The 21,825-nt window shown below is 37.4% G+C and overlaps 2 protein-coding genes across 4 annotated transcripts; one reads left to right on the top strand and one right to left on the bottom strand.

Moving 5' to 3' along the window:
- The first annotated feature begins 2,610 nt into the window (after positions 1 to 2,610).
- On the top strand, positions 2,611 to 7,883 carry LOC110930747 (ATP-dependent Clp protease proteolytic subunit-related protein 4, chloroplastic). The gene is made up of 7 exons (XM_022174114.2): positions 2,611 to 2,955; positions 4,522 to 4,725; positions 5,070 to 5,125; positions 5,300 to 5,426; positions 5,906 to 5,983; positions 6,381 to 6,494; positions 7,555 to 7,883. Exons 1-7 carry the CDS (start codon positions 2,701 to 2,703, stop codon positions 7,624 to 7,626), a joined length of 906 nt encoding a protein of 301 aa, XP_022029806.1. The 5' UTR covers positions 2,611 to 2,700; the 3' UTR covers positions 7,627 to 7,883.
- A 2,671-nt stretch (positions 7,884 to 10,554) lies between these two features.
- Positions 10,555 to 14,412, bottom strand: LOC110930748 (histone-lysine N-methyltransferase, H3 lysine-9 specific SUVH3-like). Of its 3 annotated transcripts, none has more exons than XM_022174115.2 (2): positions 14,273 to 14,412; positions 10,555 to 13,984 (listed from the first exon to the last, which is right to left on the bottom strand). In XM_022174115.2, the coding sequence occupies exon 2, from the start codon at positions 13,941 to 13,943 to the stop codon at positions 10,794 to 10,796; it is 3,150 nt and encodes a 1,049-aa protein (XP_022029807.2). In that variant the 5' UTR covers positions 13,944 to 13,984; positions 14,273 to 14,412; the 3' UTR covers positions 10,555 to 10,793. The 3 variants fall into 3 exon arrangements, with proteins under 3 accessions (XP_022029807.2, XP_035843640.1, XP_035843641.1); XM_035987747.1 differs by having other exon boundaries at positions 10,555 to 13,980; positions 14,273 to 14,395; XM_035987748.1 differs by having other exon boundaries at positions 10,555 to 13,972; positions 14,273 to 14,394.
- Positions 14,413 to 21,825: the final 7,413 nt, after the last annotated feature.

The raw sequence follows: 21,825 nt of genomic DNA, 5'->3' as shown, positions 1-21,825 counted from the left end.
GTATTCGATTTACTTGACTCGGATTGAATCGAATTCGAATTCTTATAATCGAAACGAATTCTTAATAATCGAATCGAATTTCGAATTTTTCGAATTCGAAACGAATTCTGGACACCCTTACTAGCTTGATACGGTGATATCAGAAAAGAAAAGAGTGGGTGAGAGACAGAGAGACAAAGAGAAAGAAAGAATGGTAGTGGAGTGTGGTGGTTTGTCTCAGCCCTCAATGTTTTTAAAAAAATCTAGTAGAATTTGAAGGACCCCATAAAAATAATAAGATGGACACCATAATATCAAAGTGAAGACTGGTGTAGTGGGAAATTCCTTTGTTTACCAACAAAGAGGTCATGAGTTCGAGTCTTGTATATCGTGTTTTTTGTTCTTTTTACAAATTCAAATAGTGCACCACAGGTCTCCAAGATTCCCTCTCCTAAGCCCCATTTGCGGTACGCACATATAATGTATATATGTGTGGGCGCACGGGGGGCAAAAGTGTTTTTACTAATTTCGTGAAAATAACGTTAAAAGAGGGGGGTGATTAATCATGCATTATGTAGTAGCGTTGATAGCCGAAAGACAAGGGAATACATGCACTAATCGGCATTTGTCTTAATTGATGAGTGTTATGTGCCTTATGTTCAAGGCTTGATGCAAAACTACTATCGAGTCGAGGGGTCTCACTGAAAGCAGTCTCTCTATTTCTACGAGGTAGAGTTAACGTTGTCTACATTTTACCCTCCTCGGACCCTACCTTAACTTTGCTATTGGTGGAATTTAGTGAGTACGATGATGATGAGGTCTCCAAGATTCCCTCTCCTATAGAATCTTAATTTAAATGGCTGAGGAAATGAAGGATTTTGGTAAGTTTGTTGAGTGTAAATGGTGTTAACGAAGTAGGGCTCATACGAAAAGGCTATTTAAGAGATAAACATATTAGAACATAATCTTGGTTGTCCCTATGGTTGTTCATGAGCCGAGCTGAGCCGAGCCAGGCCAAGCTCAGGCTCGGCTCGATTATAAACCGAGCTGGCTCGGCTCGGCTCGGATTTGAAACCGAGCTGAAAATCTAAGCTCGGGCTCGGCTTGGTTTTAAACCGAGCTAGCTCGGCTCGGCTTGGTTTTAAACCGAGCTAGCTCGGCTCGGCTTGGTTTAGCTCGATTTTATAAAAAAAAAACTAATATATACCTCTTAAAATTTAATAGCCTAAAATATTATTCAATAATTTAAAAGAATATATTCAAAATAAGTTCAACCTAATACAATTCAAACCAAAATAAAGTTTAACAACACAAAATAAGTTTTAATTTCAATAAAATACAATATTAGTTTATTAGTATGATAATCAATCTTCAAATATGCCATAAATATCAAATTACAAACCTATATACATGTAAATAATAATCAGTTTTTTTGTAATATATTATAATGTATATTAAATTAAAACTTATTATAAGTAAAATAATTCGAGCTAAACCGAGCCGAGCTACAAAGCGAGCCGAACCGAGCCAGCTCGGCTCGTTACGAGCCGAGCCGAGCTAGGCTCACTTTCTAACTGAGCCGAGCCGGCTCGGCTCACTTTTAAACCGAGCCAAGTCGAGCGAGCTTTTTCCGAGCTAAATCCGAGCGATCTTCGAGCGAGCTCCGAGCCGCGAACTTTTTGAACAGCCCTAGGTTGTTTGTTTTGACGGGGTTGACATTTCAATGCGATCTCCAAGGTATACAACCAAATAATTAAATTATGATCGAAGTAATTAAAAAATGAATATTTGATTATGGTTGAAGTATAGTGTAAAGTCGGATAAAGTATTTTTCACTGGTCTGTTACTTGTCTAAGGTAAGCGGCAAAACATGTAATGGATCCTTAACAAAAGATAAAAACTCGTAGGAACAACTATTATTTTTTAGTTTTCTTTTGTTTTCATTTCGAATGGCATTTTACTTCTATTGTGTGTTTTAAAAAACGAGCAATGATCATAGACAAGAGAAAAGACAACTTAATTTTTTATGTTCATCGTTCCAATCTGACCGGAACCTAACGACGACTGACCCGAAAATTCTAATGTTGATTGTGGAAAATCTTAAAAGCAGACCAAATTGAAAAAAAAAAAAATCTTGAGTCTGTCAACGTATTTGTTTGGAAACAAGTTTAGGGGTTGTTTGTTTACCTCTTAATGAGCATTTTAATGGTTCAGACCTCTTACTGGTTCAACACTTAATGGTTCAGACTGTTTGTTTCGCGAGCAGATGTCTGAATGGTTCAGACATTTGCCTTTGAATGATTAAGATTTACACAGAGTCTAAATGGTTAAGACTTATAATTTGAATTGGTCAGACATTTGCCTCTGAACGGTTAAGCATTATACAGAGCACTTAATGGTTCAAATCTCTTACTGATTCAGCATTTAACCATTCTGATGTTACCAAACAGCCTCTTAGTCAAATAGAACACATTTTCATTCAACGCTATGAATTCGGATTATTCTACGTTTCAACATAAATTTAATTAAAAAACAAGTCGGGTTGATTATGGTCTATAATTTATCACGTCACATACGAGGCCTTCTTCAACAATTACTTGACCCGAAAAACAAGGGTAGGTGGTGTCGGGTCGGGTCAAGTAGCTTCTTCCCCCAAACAAACAAACCTCCTCATCTTGGTTACCATATTCTTCTCCACTTCTTCTTGTACCTAAACCAGTAATGGAAGTGGCGACAATGGCTTCCCATTTCTTCCCCACCACACGCCTACCATCAATCCCCAATTCAAGAAACACCCGACCCGTAACCGCTTCTTTATCATCATATCCATCTTCTTATTCCTCCATTAAACCCTCCTTATCCACCAATTTCATCTCCCCGTACATCGGCAACAGTGTTTCCAGCGACTTCTCCGGGCATAAGATCCGACCCGCTTCCCTCAACCCGTCTTCAAGAAAACGAGCCGGTGTTACTATGGTATTTTTCTCTTCTATTGGCAATTAAAATTTATGGGGTTTGTTATTTTTTTAATTTTAGGTTGTAAAAATTGTTGCTTTAATGATATAATTAAAGTTTGTGTTTTTCACAAGTTACTGGTTCGGTTGTAGCAATAGGAGATGTAGTATGACATGATATATTGCTACTTTTAGTACTCATAAGGTTGAGAAGCCTGTGTATATTTGTCGGGCGGTGTTAAACCGATATGGGTCAAACGGGCCGTATAACAAGGCGGGTATGGGTCAAACAGGCTGTATAACAAGCAGATATGAGTCAAACGGGCTGTACAACAATGCAGATATGGGTCAAATGGGCCGTATGAGAGGGCTAAGATGGCTATATGACCTGTAGGGAGGGGTGTTTGCCCGCACCATACGGCTCGTTTGAGGGTGCGACTTGCTATGCAGTTAATGCGGTAAAATATCGGATATCGGTCAAGGACCGATATTTGAAATATAGGTTATCTCGGTGAGATATCGGTGGGATATCGGTGATTTTAATATAATGCAGAATTTATATATATAGCAATTTGACACCAATAATTCAGTGATATATCGGTTATATCGGTCAATATTGTCGATAATATCGGTACCGATATTTTGACCGATATTTTACTAAGGGACCGATATCACCGATATTAACTGCATAGGCGACTTGATAGAGAAATGACTGATGTGATAGTGAATAGTGTGATATGATCCATACGTCGTGTATGAGCTTTTTGTTGACCCCAAATAACGTGCTTACAAAGTAGTTATTGAATGTATTATAACATAATTTAGTACTTTGGATTTGTATCTAACGGAATGAACTTACTATTGTTGTCCAAATACTTGATGGAATGGTTGTGGTATAGCTAGCCATTAACTTGTTTAGTATGCAGCTTTTGCTTCAATTTATTAAGAGGTTTAGGGACTTGCAAATAAACTAACTTGAATTGGCCCTTTCTGACGTTGCTTCTTGTGCTTATAGAAAATAGAACTATAGAATATCTCTCTTCATGAAGTGAATAATTAATAAGTTTGGTGCAACGTATCTATTTCTTGTGCTTCGCATACTCTTAACATTAACTTAAAGATTGCATATTCTTTCTCATGTGTTATTGTCATGGTATTGTGATAACTACATGAAAGTGTGAACCCATTTATAGTTTAAGAGTAAAGTACACGGATGGTCCCTGTGGTTTACCAAAATTTTGGATTTGGTCCCTAGCTTTTCAAAAGTACACGGATGGTCCTTGTGGTTTGCACTTTGTAACGAATTTAGTCCCCAGCCAACAAATCTAAAGGTTTCAACAGGTCCAAGTGAGGGACCAAATGTGTTACAAAGTGCAAAGCATTGGGACCATCCATGTACATTTGGAAAAAGTTGGGGACTAAATGCGTTACAAAGTGCAAACTACAAGGACCATTCGTGTACTTTTGAAAACCTAGGGACCAAATCCAAAACTTTGGTAAACCATAGGGACCATCTGTGTACTTTACTCATAGTTTAATGATTATGTATTGGCGTATGTATTTACATTTGTTGTACTAATTACGGCAGGTGATTCCTTTCTCGAGGGGAAGTGCCTGGGAGCAACCGCCTCCAGATTTAGCATCGTATTTGTACAAAAACAGAATTGTGTATTTGGGTATGTCTCTAGTCCCGTCTGTCACAGAACTCATACTAGCGGAATTTCTTTACCTACAGTATGAAGATGACAAAAAGCCAATTTACCTTTACGTAAACTCTACTGGAACAACCAAGGTACTTGCTTTTTTTCCAAGCTGCTTAATAGATTAATTTTATTCTTTGAGTTAATTACTGTTTTCGTCCCTGTTGTTTGTCAAAAATCACTATTTCAGTCCATTAGTTTAAAAATTGCGATTTCAGTCCTTGTGGTTTCACTTTCATAACCATTTCAGTCCCTGTGGTTTCACTTTCGTGACCATTTCAATCCATTTATTCTGTTAGTACAGGGACTGAAATGGTTACGAGGTGGACTGAAATGGTTACGAAAGTGAAACCACAGGGACTGAAATCGCAATTTTTAAACTAATGAATAAATATCGAACATGATCATGCTTTTTATTTGTGTTTACGTTTTGTAGGGTGGTGAAAAGTTGGGCTATGAAACAGAGGCTTTTGCAATTTACGACGTTATGAGGTAGCAAGTTTTATTACTTCTCACTACTACACTTAAAACTACCATTACAGCAGTTGTTTGTTACATTGTCAATTGTTTGTTTATAATATTTGCAGTTATTATAACCAATTTATGTGGTTATTTGATGACATAGGAAACTGGAATAAAATCAGTAATTTTTTTAAATATTTGTAGGTATGTGAAGCCACCTATTTTTACGCTTTGTGTCGGAAACGCATGGGGAGAGGCTGCCTTGCTATTGGCTGCTGGTGCAAAGGGAAACCGCTCGGCTCTGCCTTCTTCAACCATCATGATAAAACAGGTAAAATACTTCAAATAAAAAAAAAATAAAGAGTTAAATGCCATTTTAGTCCCTGTGGTTTGGGTCATTTTGCCAGTTTGGTCCAAAGGTTTGAAACGTTGCCATTTTAGTCCAAATAGTTTCAAACGTTGCCATTTTAGTTCACTGGGTTAACTTCATCCATTTTTTCTGTTAACTAGAAGGGCAATTCAGTCTTTTTTTATGTAATTCTACTAACTAGAAGGGCAATTCGGCCATATAAAATGACCGAATTGCCCTTCTCGTTAACAGAAAAATGGGATGAAGTTAACCTAGTGGACTAAAATGGCAACGTTTCAAACTATTTGGACTATAATGGCAACGTTTCAAACCTTTGGACTAAACTGGCAAAATGCCCCAAACCACAGGGACTAGAATGGCATTTAACTCATAAATAAAAAACTAAAGTCCATTTATCCAACGTTACTGATATTTGATGATGTTTCTTGATTATTTTGCAGCCAATTGCAAGGTTTCAAGGTCAAGCAACTGACGTTGAGATTATGAGAAGAGAAATAAAGAATGTGAAAACCGAATTGGTACATACATGCGCGTTTTCTTCTGCACGTAAAAAACTGATTTGACTAATCAGTTGCTTAACTGTTGTTTCTTTTTTTTAGAGTTAATTACTGTTTTCGTCCCTGTGGTTTGTCAAAAATCACTATTTCAGTCCATTAGTTTAAAAATTGTGATTTCAGTCCCTGTGGTTTCACTTTCGTAACCATTTCAGTCCCTGTGGTTTCACTTTTGTAACCATTTCAATCCATTATTCTGTAAAGTACAGGGACTGAAACGGTTACGAGGTGGACTGAAATGGTTACGAAAGTGAAACCACAGGGACTGAAATCGCAATTTTTAAACTAATGGACTGAAACAGTGATTTTTGACAAACCACAGGGATGAAAACAGTAATTAACTCTTTTTTTATGATTAAAGGTGAAACTTTATTCAAAGCATATTGGGAAGACAGAGGAGCAGATTGAAGAAGATATAAGGCGTCCAAAATACTTTAGTCCTAGTGAGGCTGTTGAATATGGAATCATTGATAAGGTAAGTGTAGCAAACTGGGAGGGTCAAAAAGATTCTTTTACTTAGTACGGGTTGGGTTGACCCGCAAAACAATTTATTATCCATCTTTTAAGTTCCTTACATATAACTACTAGTTTAACTACAACTACAACTATTTTGACGTGATAGTGATAAAACATGACCTGCATTTGACCCATTTACAAGTACTAACTGGATTGAAATCGCGACTTTACTGAATTCTAGTATCTTATTTGTTTATAATCTATGTAGTTAATATCAGTGATATATATTTATATATATCACTGATATATCGGTTATTGGTCCCCATGTAAAAATATCGGTGTCAAATATCGGTACCGATATTATTGGCGATATTGGACCTATATTTGACTGATATGTCACCGATTTTCTCAATATTAGTACCTTTCTTCTTAGTTCTACCATTCGTCTTTCTTCTTATTGTTGCTATTAGTGTTTTAAGTCTTAATTGTTGATTGTTACTTGCTACAATTGTTAATGTTCTGCAAGTTGCAAAAGGTTAATTTGTTAATGGCATAGTTGTCAATAGCGGCTATGTAGCGAGGCGACTAAGTGTCGCTGGTCATAGCGACCAATAGCGTGAATAGCGACAATTAGGGTTTTTTTTTTTTTTTTTTTTTTTTTTTTTTTTTTTTTTGATGTAAATAGCAATTAGATATAGCTATAAGATAGCTGGATTTATAGGTTTTTGTTAAATATACATGTAAAATAGCATATATACCAAGGTATTTTGATATAATATACATATAAAAATTTTCAAAATTCTTTTTCTATTGTATCGCTGTTTATAAAATAGCGGTCGCTATTCGCTATGTAGCATATAGATCCCTTGTCGCTATTCGCTATTAACAACTATGGTTAATGGTAGGAGAGTATACTTAATTGTTAGTGTTAAATCGCTATATGTACATAAATTTTGCATGATATTGAAATTACCGATATCCCACCGCGATAACCGATATCTCAAATATCAGTCCTTGACCGATATCCAATATTTTACCGCTTTAACTGCATAGTTTATAATTATATTTGTTGTTTGTAGGTTATCTACAATGAGAGAGGGAGCCAAGATAGAGGAGTCCTTTCGGACCTGAAAAGAGCACAGCTAATCTGACAGCTGTCGATTGGTAGCCATGGCTGTGGTTTCATTTTCAGCGGCTTTGGTGTAGCAGTTGTGATTCGATAATCTATATATGATGGCAGTAGCTTTACTTGTTTGGGGCATCCAAGAAAATTTTAATGTTTGCCGACACGGATTTTGTTAAATGCAGCGCAATTTGTAAAATGGAAGGCAGTTTAAACATTAAAGTGTTCTTGTTAATCCAAAATCTTTTTGTTTGGGAATTAAGACATTAGGTGTTTCACCATTAACATCTTGGACTGCAATTTCACTATTAGTTGTTTTGTTTTGGCGTATGTGATTGTATAACAATCCATGTTAGAGGTGCACAAAATAATCAGTTTCATACCCGACCCAGAACCGTACCCGGTAGTAGGAGGAGGATTGGAGGAACCGGTAACCGGTCACAACCAGGTAATAACCGGTTCCAACGGTAAAAAAAAAAAATTGAAATCGATTTCTAACGTTAAAAACAGTTTTTTGACTGTTGGAACCGGTTATTGTTTATCCAAAATCAGTATAAATAGCTTTGGGATTGATGTATTGGTTGATTACCCAACTCGAAAACGGATAAATGAACACAATAAACCGCAAAACAAACAACTTACGAAAATGTCTCAAACTTGGAATGATGACGAGTACACGTTGGGTCTAGCTTTAGTACACGTTAGGACCAAAGACTTACGAGAGGAGGGTACACGTAATAATTTTGGGAGTGGTTTTTGGTCTTGTGTTAAGGTAATTTTGAGAGTGGTTTTTGGTCTCGCGTTAAGGAGAGGTTTGACAAGAAATGGGTTTTCAAACTAACGGTACAGGTAATGGTCTTAAAGCGAAGATCATAAGCATGGTCCAACCAATAGAAAGATTTCATGAAATTTACGGCCGACGAATGGGCGAGTTGGAATACGCAAATGACGATGAGCAAATTATCGAAGTATCAAGGGCGAGTATGAACGAGTTAATGGAACATAGCTTACCAAGCTTAAAATTTGGAAGTCTATAATAGATGTTCAATTACAGTTGGTATTGGTATTTTAGTTTTAGTAATTTGGTATTAATAAACTATGTGTAACGTTAACTATGTTTAATATTAATGTTATTTTAATAAAATTCAACATTAAAGAATAAACATGAAAAAAATTAAAATATTAAATATTAAACATTACATCCTGAGCTTAAACATTAAAATTTAACAATAAACTTAAATAAATAACACATAAAGTGAAAGTTAAACACTAACAATATTGTTGGTTGACACTAACATATCTAGATAACTTCCCCTCTTTTTTCACTATTAGACAAAGTAATATAGTATAGGGACTAGATGTGCAATATCGTATCTATATATACACCCACCTCATGTAACCGTAATTACACAGTTACAATTCTAATACAATTCTAATTACAAGTTTAACTTGGTATCAGAGCTTTAAAGACAACCATCGGAAAACACCACTGGAGGGGGGCAGACACCGCCCCCTACCACCACCACCACAACTACAACAGCGATGGGAGGTATGGTTTTGATGTGGCGGCAACCACGACTAACACCTCACAAAACAAAGAGGTCTTCACAGGGGACGAGTTCGACAAGGATAAACAAAGCCCTGTTAAAATTGTCTGTGAGGAAAAAAAAAAAAAAAAAGCTTGGGCTGACTTTATATGGTGAAGAAATAATTTGGCCTACATCCGTTTTTTTAACACACAAAAAAAAAAAAAAAAATTGAAGACCATCATGTTTTTTTTTTTTTTTTTACTTTTCAAACAAAATCGATCCCGCGCTTAGTTTGCAAGGGAGTATTAGGCAAAGTAATATAGTATAGGGACTAGATGGTTGGTATGGTGTTCTATTATCTATATAAACACCCACCTAATGTAACCCTAACTACACAGTTACAATTCTGATTACGAGTTTAATTCACTTTTTTTCACCGGCAATGTAATTGTCCATATGTTTTTTGAAAGTTGAGTTTGTCATGGCTTTCAAGAACTTCTAACAATATTTACACGGAGTCATTTTGGTATTGTCAGACATTAGACATTAGACACAAGTCATAGTGCTTCCAAACCTTAGACTAGAAGGTATGGGGGCCGGCTTAGGCCCGGTGCCGGTCCCCCACACCGCCCCTTCCGGCCCGTCCCGGCTTGACCAGCAACCCCCGGCCGTTCTTGCCGGCCCTCCTTCTCCTTCCTTCTCTCACATATACCTATACATACATACATATATATACACAAAGGGGTTCATCCCCACCCCTAGGTCCATCCCCTCCAAGCCACTCCTACGTGGCGGTTACGTGGCGACCCATCCTTTGAGGACTTGCCTCCTCCATACCTTCCAGTCTTAGGGTTTCGTTTGGTTTCAAGCACCAAAATAACATTTTTAATACTTGCCATCGTTGAAGGCTTGGAAATATAAAAAAAATTGAGTCGTTTTGTGTTTTAGAGAGTGTTTTAGATTTAGAGAAGTGATGTGGTTAAAACAAAACATTTTAGGCCTATTAATAGTAATTTAGAAGGTTAGAATGGTAAATAACCGGTTCCAAACGGCTATATTACATTATTACCGTTAGTAACCGGTTTTAAGAATTCAAATTTCACCCCTACCCAATTTGCACCCGGTTCCGGGTTACCCGATCTGGTTCCACTGGTTTCTAATACAAGTCCAATGCCCGGTTTTGATTCCTACCCGGTTCTTCCAAATACCCGGTTCCGATTAAACCCTATCGGGCCTTACCCGGTTCCGGGTACGACCCAAAACCCGTTTTGTGCACCTCTAATCCTACCCGGTTCTTCCAAACACCCGGCTCCCATTAAACCCTATTGAGCCTTACCCGGTTCCGGGTACGGCCCAAAACCCGTTTTGTGCACCTCTAATCCACGTATCTTATAAATGGGGTTATTAGTACCTCATCACAACCATGATTAAACAACATGAATATCGACATAACTAAATGATCACACGTTCACTAGTTACAACCTTAAAAAACATAGAACATGAACATAGTCATTTAGGATCTCATAAGGACCACCAAACTGATTGCAACCATAAGCATCTTCTCCACAATACTATTACCAAAATCGAAAATGCCCAAGTAAAACAAAACAAAACATAAGCTTTTCTTAACTCGATTTTACTTTTAATTATCATAACATAAACTTACCTAATACAATCTTCCGGTGCACTCTGAAGAGCCACAATAACAGCTTTTCACCTTAACATTCCCTTCGGCATCATGAACTTCATCGACCGCATAATTATAATGATACGTCAACTCCTGTAAAGGCGGGATATTTTCAGTAGCAAACAGCATAATATGCGGCATCCGTTTATCATCCTCGTCATAGAGTACGTTTTGCGCATAAAGATTTGGCGAACAGCTATGATTTATAAACCGACCAATGTTCCCATAATCCGCAGCATCGATAGTAAACCCATCACCCGTGTTAGCAATCTTCACAGGATTTGTATCGGGGTTAAGCGAACAATCATTGTAGTTTTGCCCGATATCGAATAGATACTCGTCTTTACCCTTTCGTTCTTCCGCTTCCGATTCTTCCAGAAGCTCACCGACGTATTCACATATAAAGCTTCCGGAAGAAATCGAACTCAAAGACCGAACCCCCCACCCCCTTGACTCCGTCTTAAAAATCTCGAGATGGATTTTCATACCGTGTTGGGTGACCCGATTATAACAAGAAGGTGGACACTTGCATAACGGGCCACATTCATAAACCAACGTTTTTGGTTCGACTATCGCGCCGTTACGATTATACGGTATCTCACCGCCGTTTTTGAACGCACACGGGCATTTTTTTTCAGAACACCGGCCCACACAGTCGCATCCTTCAGGGGGGATCGGCTTATACCAGTCAGGATACATGATTTTCGTAATGTAAGTAAATGCTGGTGGTTTTTCATCGTCAATTGTGTTAATCGCACATATTGGAAACTTTTCTTTACCATCGCTTATATCTTTAACACAAACGCCTTCTCGTTTTTTATACTTTTTCGACATCACTTCTCGTATTGCGAGCTGTGGTTGACCCGGAACTCGTTTCAGTTCAAATTTGAAAACCATGTTACCTTTGGGTCCAGTCACCTGATTGCAAGACTCCACCGTGTACAACCCGTCGTATATGTAGGTCGTTAGCACCTTGTTATTTGAATCCGATGATTCAGGTGGTTTGACTTTATATCCACGGATAACCCGAACCGGATACTTCAAATCCACGTTATTTTTCAACGCCAAATTCCCCCTCTCAAGTTTTTGGTTTTCGTAGCTTTTATCTTTTCCGACCCCACCCGCACCTGAGTACATCAAGCAATCGGGCTTATCAACTTCATTGTCGTAACCGCCAGACGCAACTACACTAACTGCAAAAAACTTGTTACCCTTTTTAACATAATCTATACCACCCTGAAGCAGGCGGTGAATACCCACCAAAAAAAGCTCGACCCGGTACTGAAACTCGTCTCCGACCTCTACTCCCGGTACCGGCCCGTACGTTTTATCACCTAAAACGAGCGTTCTGCCTCTTTTTTCCATCTGAGCTTTTGCTTCAAGGTCGACTCGTTTCTTTTTTGAGTTTGCATCATTGGTTTTGGCTTCTTCAGCCCGCAAGAGTTTTCTACACAGAAATTGAAAATATTGTAAAGCTTCCCGAACTTTATTCCGCGCATTGTTCGAACTTCTGGGACCAAAAGGAGGTAACGATACATCTACATCTACGTCTACGTCTACATATACATCATCTGTTCCTTGTAAATCGAGAAATCCTTCTTTTACTTCGATATCGGTGAGAGAATCTTCCTCATTCCTGACAACCATTGCGAGCGCACTAGCCACAGTAGCCTTTTTTTGTTTTTTCTTGATCGATTTTTTCGGTGTCATTGAAGCATCCCCCTTCACCTTGTTGGTTAAATCTTTTTCTACCTTTTCAAGTGTACCCGTATTAGCAGCCTTCGTAAAGCTAGACTCCCCAACAAACTTTTCTTCGATTTTTTTCGGTGTTATTGATGTACGACCTTTCGCCTCTTTGGTTAAACTGTTTTGTTTAGTTTCCCGTGTACAAAGCGATGGAGCTTTCAGACCGATGACCACCTTAATCTTGTCTCCCATAAATACAAAATCTTTAGTACCATCCGACGGTCTCTTTTTCACATGTCTCTTGGATCCCGCTTCTCGATTATTTACATTCATGTCCTTTTGAATTATGGAAAGTGGCGTGTTGTCTCGAGCATCCTCGTCACAATCTACATCACGAGCATCAGCCGACGATACTATCTGCATATCTTTGTCAAGCGTGTACACCACAAGCTCCTGGCACGCTTGACCTATGTTTTGCACCTTTTTACTTGATTCAAACCTCGCATTTTCAACATATGTCTTTGATTCAACTATCATTTGCATCTCTTGTTTTGTTACAGAAGCCTCATTTGATTCATCTGATCGAGTTTTCTTGACCAAGTCCCCGTTCACACCCCTGTTTGACTCGTTTACACAACTCTTCATTCCGTTAATTCTTCTACGGTCTTCTTCTGTCGGTTCAGGTGCGTTCGGTCCACAAAAAGGAGGGAAATCCCGAACCGCACAAACCTTTCTTGGTTTATATTTCATCCTCCGTCGAGCTTCCGGAACAACACTAACACCATTATCCGCTTTAACATCTCCATTCCGCACCACATCATTCACCAAATTTCCCACATTCGATCCCACCGCTTCACCACTCCCAGCTTCACTGTTAACATGACCATCAACAACCGGTGATGAAACCGGTTCACCTTCACGAGGAACAACAACGTCGATCGGCGCATCACTAGCTACATGATCACCAACAACCGGTTCAGCTTCACGAGGAACAACAACGTCGATCGGCGCATCACTAGCTACATGATTACCAACAACCGGTTCAGCTTCACAAGGAACAACAACATCGATCGGCGCATCACTAGCCACATGATTACCAACAACCGGTCCAGCTTCACGAGGAACAACAACAACATTGATCGGCGCATCACTAGCTACACGATTATCAGCAACCGGCGACGAAACCAGTTCAGCTTCACGAGGAACAACAACATCAACCGGCGCATCAGTACCTTCGTGATTATCAACAACCGGTGATGAAACCGTTGGAACAACAGCAATCGGAACCGGTCCACACCCTGGCGGAAAATCCCTAACACAGGACACATGCCTACGCTTCCATTTAACCGGACGAACAGGCGCCACATTCACCGAACAGTTACCGTTTTCATTTCGACTTTTCGGCACATTCCCATCAGATATTTTAATCGACATAACCACCATTATCAACAGAGATATCCACCTTTTAATCCCTGAACAACTAACTAACAATCAAACAAAAATTAAAACAACAATTACAAAAAATGTAAAATAAAATAAAATCTAGGGTTACAGTTATACGACACATACGAAATTGAAAACATCCAATGTTTAATTGCACATGCAACAACAAAACTAGTAACCGATCGATAACATAAACAATAAACGGAATGATTCAGAAACGATACGACTGATAAAACCTAAAAATATTGTTGATAAATTGATCGATACGGGATGATTAACGAATAAAACCTAAAAACATTGTGAATAAGTGAAATTGAGAAGCAAATTACCTTAAATTGGTGATGAAATTACACGAATTGAATGGGCATTGAGTGTAAATTAGGATCGATGTTTTGTAGGGAACCGATCAGAGGCCATCTTGTACGACGCAAAGTTTGGTAGTGGTGATATATATAGTATATAGATATATGTAGTAGAAACTAGAAAGTAGAAACTGCTAATTTTTATTTATTTTTATACGGAATAATGGATTTAAATAATCTGAACTATTGTTAACTGAGTGTCTCTGGTCCTAGCTACAAAAATCACCACTAGCAGTCTGAACTATTAATATCTTGGTCTCCAATGTTAACCTGACTAACGGAACCCTAACGTTGTTACTCGCGATCGTCGGAAAAATGTTTTTGGCCGTAAAACTCAACCTGTCGTACCAAACCTCTTTTGCGTTTTTATATTTAATGGCGTTTTGTAGACTAAGATGATAAAATACACTAACATAGAAAAAATACACGGGAACAATAGTTTTTATTATTTGGTGTTTTGTATTCAATGACTTTAATGGTATTTTTTGGCATTTTGTAACTAATGAGATAAATATAATATTTTATTATTAAAAAAAAATTACACAAAAGAAAACAAAAAAAAAAATAAAACTCCTCGTCAAAAGTGACTTTGTCCGAGAAGTATACATCACTTCCTTCGTCTTCTTCTTCGGAGTCTTCTTCTAGTCTCTCATCCAAGTCATCACTTTCACTTTTATTGGCTTCTTGTTCTTGAAGATTTTGAAGCCTCCATTTGAACATGTCCTGCATCAACGCCATTTTTATGTTATGTCTGTGTTCAAACATGTGGCGTTGTGTAACTCATCCATGAACCAAACCCCCTGCTTGGTCATGATGTCTTCAAGTATCTAGTATTCCTGCGCTCCGTTGTCACATATAACGGTGAACATGTCTGTATCTTCATCAAAACGCCTGTTATGGGTGAAATTCTGAGCCCATATCCTGACATGATATCTTGATTTTATGTTAAATATTTATGGTCAGGAAACCAGGATATTGGTAATATACTTAGCCAGTATCCTGGTAGTTACTAACAATTTGCTTGTAGGTTATGCTTGCAGGATCATAACGTTCACAAAGATTTGTTCCCCTAGAGACTCGCTCAATATTGTTGGGAAAAGAACGTTGAAGCCGGAAGAATAGGTCTGCAACGGTCAATGGGGAATATTCAAGGGTATCCCGGAATTATAGGATAGTTTGTTCATTATTGTAACTATAAATTCGGATGGCCAGATCGTAGGACACATTATTCGGGCTCTCTAACTCTCACACTCTTCTTTCTAGCAACAATCACACTTTAACACTCACTACTTGCAATCGTTGTAACACTTAGTAGCGATCTGAGCATTATCCTGCACTGTATCCTGGTTATTCAAAGTAATAAGAAGAACAAGGAAGCCGACGATTGTCAGCTCCCGAGGTTTTATGCCGGAAATCTAGATTGATCAAGGGCTTTCCACGTACATCATGTGTCTACTTTTACTTTTACTGCTCATTGTTTGATTATTGGTATAGCTTGATATACTCGAGCTATATTCTGAAACTGTTTTCATAAAAAATCAACCTAACATATTTTTTGCAAACATCATTAGCAAACTAATTTGATCACTTAATTGATTCGGTAATATTTGACCAAAACAACGCCATGATGTGATGACTGGGTCCATTTTTGCATTTGCTTTGCTTGGTCCAAATTTTCTGGTTAATCTTCTCATAACCTTATGTGTTTCATCACATTCGTTATCAAGAGGGATGTCAAGCAATAGGATACCCCTCTGTACCTTTTCTTCCATTTTCAAAATTGTTTTGATTGTTTTAACAAACACTCTTCTTCTGTTGTCAAAACATATGACGAATCTTCTGATTCTCAGGGTGTATCTCCATGAAACGATGGTTGCCATTTTGGCGGTTTGCTTAAATATGGCGTTTTGGTAAAAGATGGTGTTTTTAGTATGATCAATGGAAGTGATTATGGAAGAGATGTTAACGTCGTTTATATAATGATGTTTTTGGCGCGTAGTTTAGGAGGGAGTTTCTTCTAATAAATGTTAATAATTGACTTTCAGTTACTGTTTGTTTCTTCTATCTGTAAGTCTGCAACGCGTTTTATCATTAAGCTTTGGCGTTTTTGTATTAATGGTGTTTTATTCGTTTTGAATGGTGTGTTTCTCATTTTAGTTTGGCGTTTTGAATTTGAGCAGTAAAAGACCTTTTTACCCTTAATGAATCGCGTCCATGTAATAAAATTGATGTTATTTACGAAAACGCCACCGCCAATCTAGTCCATAGATTGTTATGATCGGACGATCCATAAGCGTTCTCATTGTTCTCACACTTTTCACCGTTTTCCCTAAATCCTGACCCTATATATATATATATATATATATATATATAGCCAACTAGAAGCTGAAAAAAAATAAAAACAAAACAGAAACGACAAAAAACCCGCCACAATGGCCCAAGACACTACATCATATCAACAATATCGAAGTCAACCCACTTGTCCCACTTCAGCGTTGGCCGGTTTGATCTGTTACTAACCCACAAGAAGGCGTCTTCTTTAATAAGAGACACCGTCTCCCGGGTCGTAATAAAGTTCCATTCGAAAACCTTTAGGTTCCTAGTGTGCCAAATCCTCCAAATTGTAGCTAGTGTGACTGTGTGCACCGCTCTTTTCCAAACTCTCAACCCCGGGTTCAGAGCTATAGCCTCCATAATCCCTTTTAGAGTGTTCATATTCAACGGAACCGGAATCCTCATCCAAACACATATTTGTCACCAAATGCTTCTAGACCATAAGCAATTTCCGAACATATGGTTAGTGTCTTCAATGACATACCTGCACCTGTCACAGGGGTTGTTTGGAATGCCCACACCCCGGTCACCTGTCACGTGTCTAAATCATGCTTACATACGTACTTACATACAAACATACATTCACATCTACATACATACAAATTTAACAAGATAATAATGTTAAAATCCTTCAATTTTCACATAATTAAGTATACGCTTAGAACGGATTCGAAATATGAAATTATACATAACTTGACAATTTTGGCTGGGCTCCACCGTAAATTACGGTGGTCACCGTAATTTACGGTGGGCGCTGGACGTTTATGGTTCTACCGTAAATCAGTAAAGAACCACCGTAAAGATTTACCCTCCACCGTAAATTACGGTGGTACCGTAATTTACGGTAGCTTCTGCATATCTTTCCTACTTTGCTGTTTTGACCCGTTTATACCAATTTCTGCACTTTTAAGTCATCAAAGCGCAGTACGGGGCATTTACACAATTACATACATACATGCATACATACATACATACCTTTCCTACATCTTTACATACATGCATACACTCATACATATCTTTATACATACGTACATACACATCTACATACGTACATACCTTTCCTACATCTTTACATACATGCGTACACTCGTACATACCTTTATACATACATACATACACATCTACATTAATACATATCTTTCCTACAACATTACATACATTCATACTCTAGTATATATATATCGTTATACATACTTACATACACCACTACATACGTACATACCTTTCTTTCATCCTCACATACAAGCATACACTTGTACGTATCACACTTGCATACATATACGTTTTGTCTACATACACACCTAAACACATACATTCAGACTCATAAAACAATCATACGAGTATACTTACATACCTACTTACATACCTACATGCTTCTTACGTGCCATGCTTACAAATCATCGTGTCAAAAACGATGTACCGGGATGCGTTACGGATCATACGGAAGTGCAACAAAAAGAAATCGGAGAAACGGGCTAGACAACCCGTCGTCGACGGGTCCAAAGACCGTCGGCGACGCCCTCTTAAAATGCCCGTCGTCCAATTATCCCGTATCCAGTCACTTAAGCCATCGCTCGTTTTTGTGGTTTTGAGAGCCCGTCGGCGACGGCCTTGACCCCCGTCGGCGACGCCCTCTAGAAAACCACTTTTCCTGCAGATCCGTTTCGTCGTCCGTACGCACTAAAACACGCATAACTTTTGGACCGTTTACCCGTTTAACCTCCCGTTTCTTCCTACATGCTTGTAACTTCACATCCTATCATATGAACTTAAAATCCCATGTCCGGATTAAGGAAATTCTTAACTTGCACTCTATCGGCTTATTTCCCTCTTACCCAAACTTCGACCCATTCATACATTCATCAACGTAACTTGTTTGCTTTACCATACACTCTTATAAACCTAATAATATCAGTGACAACTATCATAAAATACTAAATTCTTGGACATTATGCATCCTCTTAACACATTGTCATTCATATGCTTATTTTTGACCCGTTAAGGGTATTTGCGCGTTAATTGGTTTATGACATACCTAGACCATACTCCTCGCTTCCATACCTGTCCATAACATTACACTAATCGTATAACTTGTCTCTAAACTACTTTTAAGATCGTTTACCCCAAAATACCCATCAAGGGCATTTTGGTCAACTTTAATCCCATCATTTACAACGAAAGACTTTAACACATATTTGACCTCAAACATCCTGTTTAATTAGTTACATCACTTTATCACTTACTTAAACTAAGAAGTGATTACGGAAATCACTTACCTTATGCGCCCGTGCTCGTATCCGATTCCTTGCTTCTTCTTGACCCGTTAACACCTCATGCTTGAGTCCGCCTCGACGTGATTCCTATACTTTCATTTCATCGAAATCACACTCTTATTAGCATACACCCTTGTACATGTAACAATCATATCACTCGCATAATTTCACACTTAACTTTCCTTAGTCATTTCTAACAAGCATTAAAATACATAATCAACTTCATATAATCATATTCGTATACATTAAACTCATGTAACTCATCATGTCATTACATTTAACACGGATTGCTATAACATGTACCATACGACTTCCCATCAACCTACATTTACGACAACGAGTCAAATCATGTTTCTTATACTTAGTTGACTTTCAAAAGTCAACTATTAACCATACTTAACTATCGACTTATCATCATATACCCGTAACATCATAATCGACTATACGGACGACACTATATACATTTCATCATTCACTTGATGTGAGTACTACTTTTTAAGCATAACGTACAACTATTTCATGCACAATTCTTCTAAACTCATACATAACCCATCAAAACCAACTACTAATCATCATGTATCATACCAAATGAACATTAAACATAACATCATCATATTCCTATACTTTCATCTAACAATAATTCGTCATACCCACATAATACATCATTCTTTCAACAAGAATTAAACATAAATGGTGATTCAAGTCATCTTCCTCACCATAACAAACGGGTTTCACATCTAAACTTCAAATTAACACAAACCTTACATAACCCATGTTCTATATGATGTTTCTAACCCTTATACATAATCAATTTCATATTATCTCACGGATTAGAGCATAACCCACTTCACCCATGATCACCAATCTTAGATTTAAAACATACCTTATGATCTCCTCGTGTTGGTGATCATTAATCCATGCTCGGTTATGGATTTAAGCATCATTTAGCCTTTCGATTTGGATGATCTTTCATGTTTAGGGTTTGGAGCTCTTGAGAGCTCCTGAAGCTTCATGAACACACACGTATGTGTGTTTTTGTGTGTGTGTGTTGATCTTTTAATTAGTAAACAACTTTCATTTGTTCCACTTTAGCCCCTCGGGTTTTCCTTTAAAACATAACTGACACTACCTTTCATCACTTAATACTTTTGACCATACCTTAACTAGGTTAAATAGCCTAGTTATTTATTTCATGACGTGTCATAAAGGAACATCCGACAAATATTAACATTCAGATTTTGGGGCGTTACAATAGTCTTCCCCATTAGTTTAACTTGCATTTGTCAAGTTGGCTACCCACTCCTCATACAAAAATAACTAAGAATATGATAAAATAGTTAGGTTTTAAAATTACAACTACTCAGTTGGATTGAGATTGGTTTGACATATTTATCTAGTTAGCTTTACATACTGGATGTCGAATTTATACGAGTGTGGATTATACAATTTACTCATCACTACTTATTTGATACTCATTGAACGTGTTTGATTGACGATTGTTTTGAGTTAACCATGAGGTATTATCGAATAATTAAGCGTAATCACTCCAATTGATCGAGAAATAGATTTATGGGTTATCGAGACTTTTAAATCAGTTTATGCAATGCGACTTTCCTACACCATAAAAAATCTAAAACATGATAGATGTGTCATGTCATGTGGTTGTGTTTATTTTCTATCTTTGTCAAATGTGGGTATCCAAATGGATAACATTAAATGGAATTCATATTTCGACCACAGGCGCCATTTTCACTTTTAATCAAGTACAGCCAGCGTGAGCCTAGTTAAGACAACATAGTCTGATCAAAGTGGGGGTTAAGGCTCTCTATTTGAAGAGTGTGAAATCTCTTTCAACTAGATTCTCACCGTTAAAAAAAATTATCTATGTCTACTTGTATCATATGATAAAAGCATATTGCGTAAACGATAAGCGATAATAAGTATACAATTAAATTGCGGCTGTTTCAATAAATATTTAATACCAAATAAATCGTATGCAAAATTGTATAAGTATCAGTTATGTTTTTTTTTTAATGAGTAAATTGCCATTTTAGTCCTTGAGATTTGGTCAAAATTGCCATTTTAGTTCAAATACTTTTTTTTCTCTGTGTCCCTGACTTTTCCATTTTCTTGCCATTTTGATCACATTGTCTAACTCAGTCTAAAAATCTGATTATAACCAGGGGTATTTTTGGCATAACTGTTGTGTAGTGATAACCATGGGTAGTTTACAACATAATTTATAAACCTCATAATAATGTAATGCCAAAAATACCTCTGATTATAACCTGGTTTTTAGACTAAATTAGTCAATGTGATCAAAATGGCAAGAAAAAGGAAAAGTCAGGGACACAGAGGAGAAAAAAAAAACTATTTGGACTAAAATGACAATTTGAACAAAAACTCAGGGACTAAAATGACAGTTCACTCTAAATTTAAAAAATGTGTTTTACAAAGATAATTAGGGCTGCAAACGAACCGAACAAACACGAACAGGGCATTGTTCGTGTTCGTTTGTTAGAAAATATATGTGTTCGCGAACCGTTCACGAACACTTATCGAACTTATGTTCGTGTTTGTTTGGTAAGAAAATGAACTTGTTCGTGTTCGTTCGTGTTTGTTTGTTAATTTTAGGCAACGCACAAAAACAAACGTTGAAGAACACAAATGAGCACAAACTAATGTTCATGAACACAAATGGAAAAAAAAACGAACACAAATAATCGTCCATGAACAAAATATATAATACACTGACACTTATTAAATATTTAATTTGTTGGAATTTTGAAGTATTTAAATAAATATAAAAACTAAAAACACTAATGATTTATCGAACACAAACGAACACGTTAACAAACGTTCACGAACATAAACGAACGAACGCGACCTCTGTTCATGTTTGTTCGTTTAACT

This window comes from Helianthus annuus, chromosome 3 (assembly GCF_002127325.2).
Source record: "Helianthus annuus cultivar XRQ/B chromosome 3, HanXRQr2.0-SUNRISE, whole genome shotgun sequence".
In the NCBI taxonomy this organism is placed as follows: domain Eukaryota; kingdom Viridiplantae; phylum Streptophyta; class Magnoliopsida; order Asterales; family Asteraceae; genus Helianthus; species Helianthus annuus.
Note: the sequence above shows the minus strand (reverse complement) of the source record. Positions and strands in the feature narration are given on the sequence as shown.

Coding starts and splice junctions, on each gene's coding strand:
- LOC110930747 (XM_022174114.2), top strand. CDS start 2,701: ATGGAAGTGGCGACAATGGCTTCCCATTTCTTCCCCACCACACGCCTA. Junction 2,956..4,521: donor AACGAGCCGGTGTTACTATG/GTATTTTTCTCT, acceptor TAATTACGGCAG/GTGATTCCTTTCTCGAGGGG. Junction 5,427..5,905: donor CAACCATCATGATAAAACAG/GTAAAATACTTC, acceptor ATTATTTTGCAG/CCAATTGCAAGGTTTCAAGG.
- LOC110930748 (XM_022174115.2), bottom strand. CDS start 13,943: ATGGTGGTTATGTCGATTAAAATATCTGATGGGAATGTGCCGAAAAGT.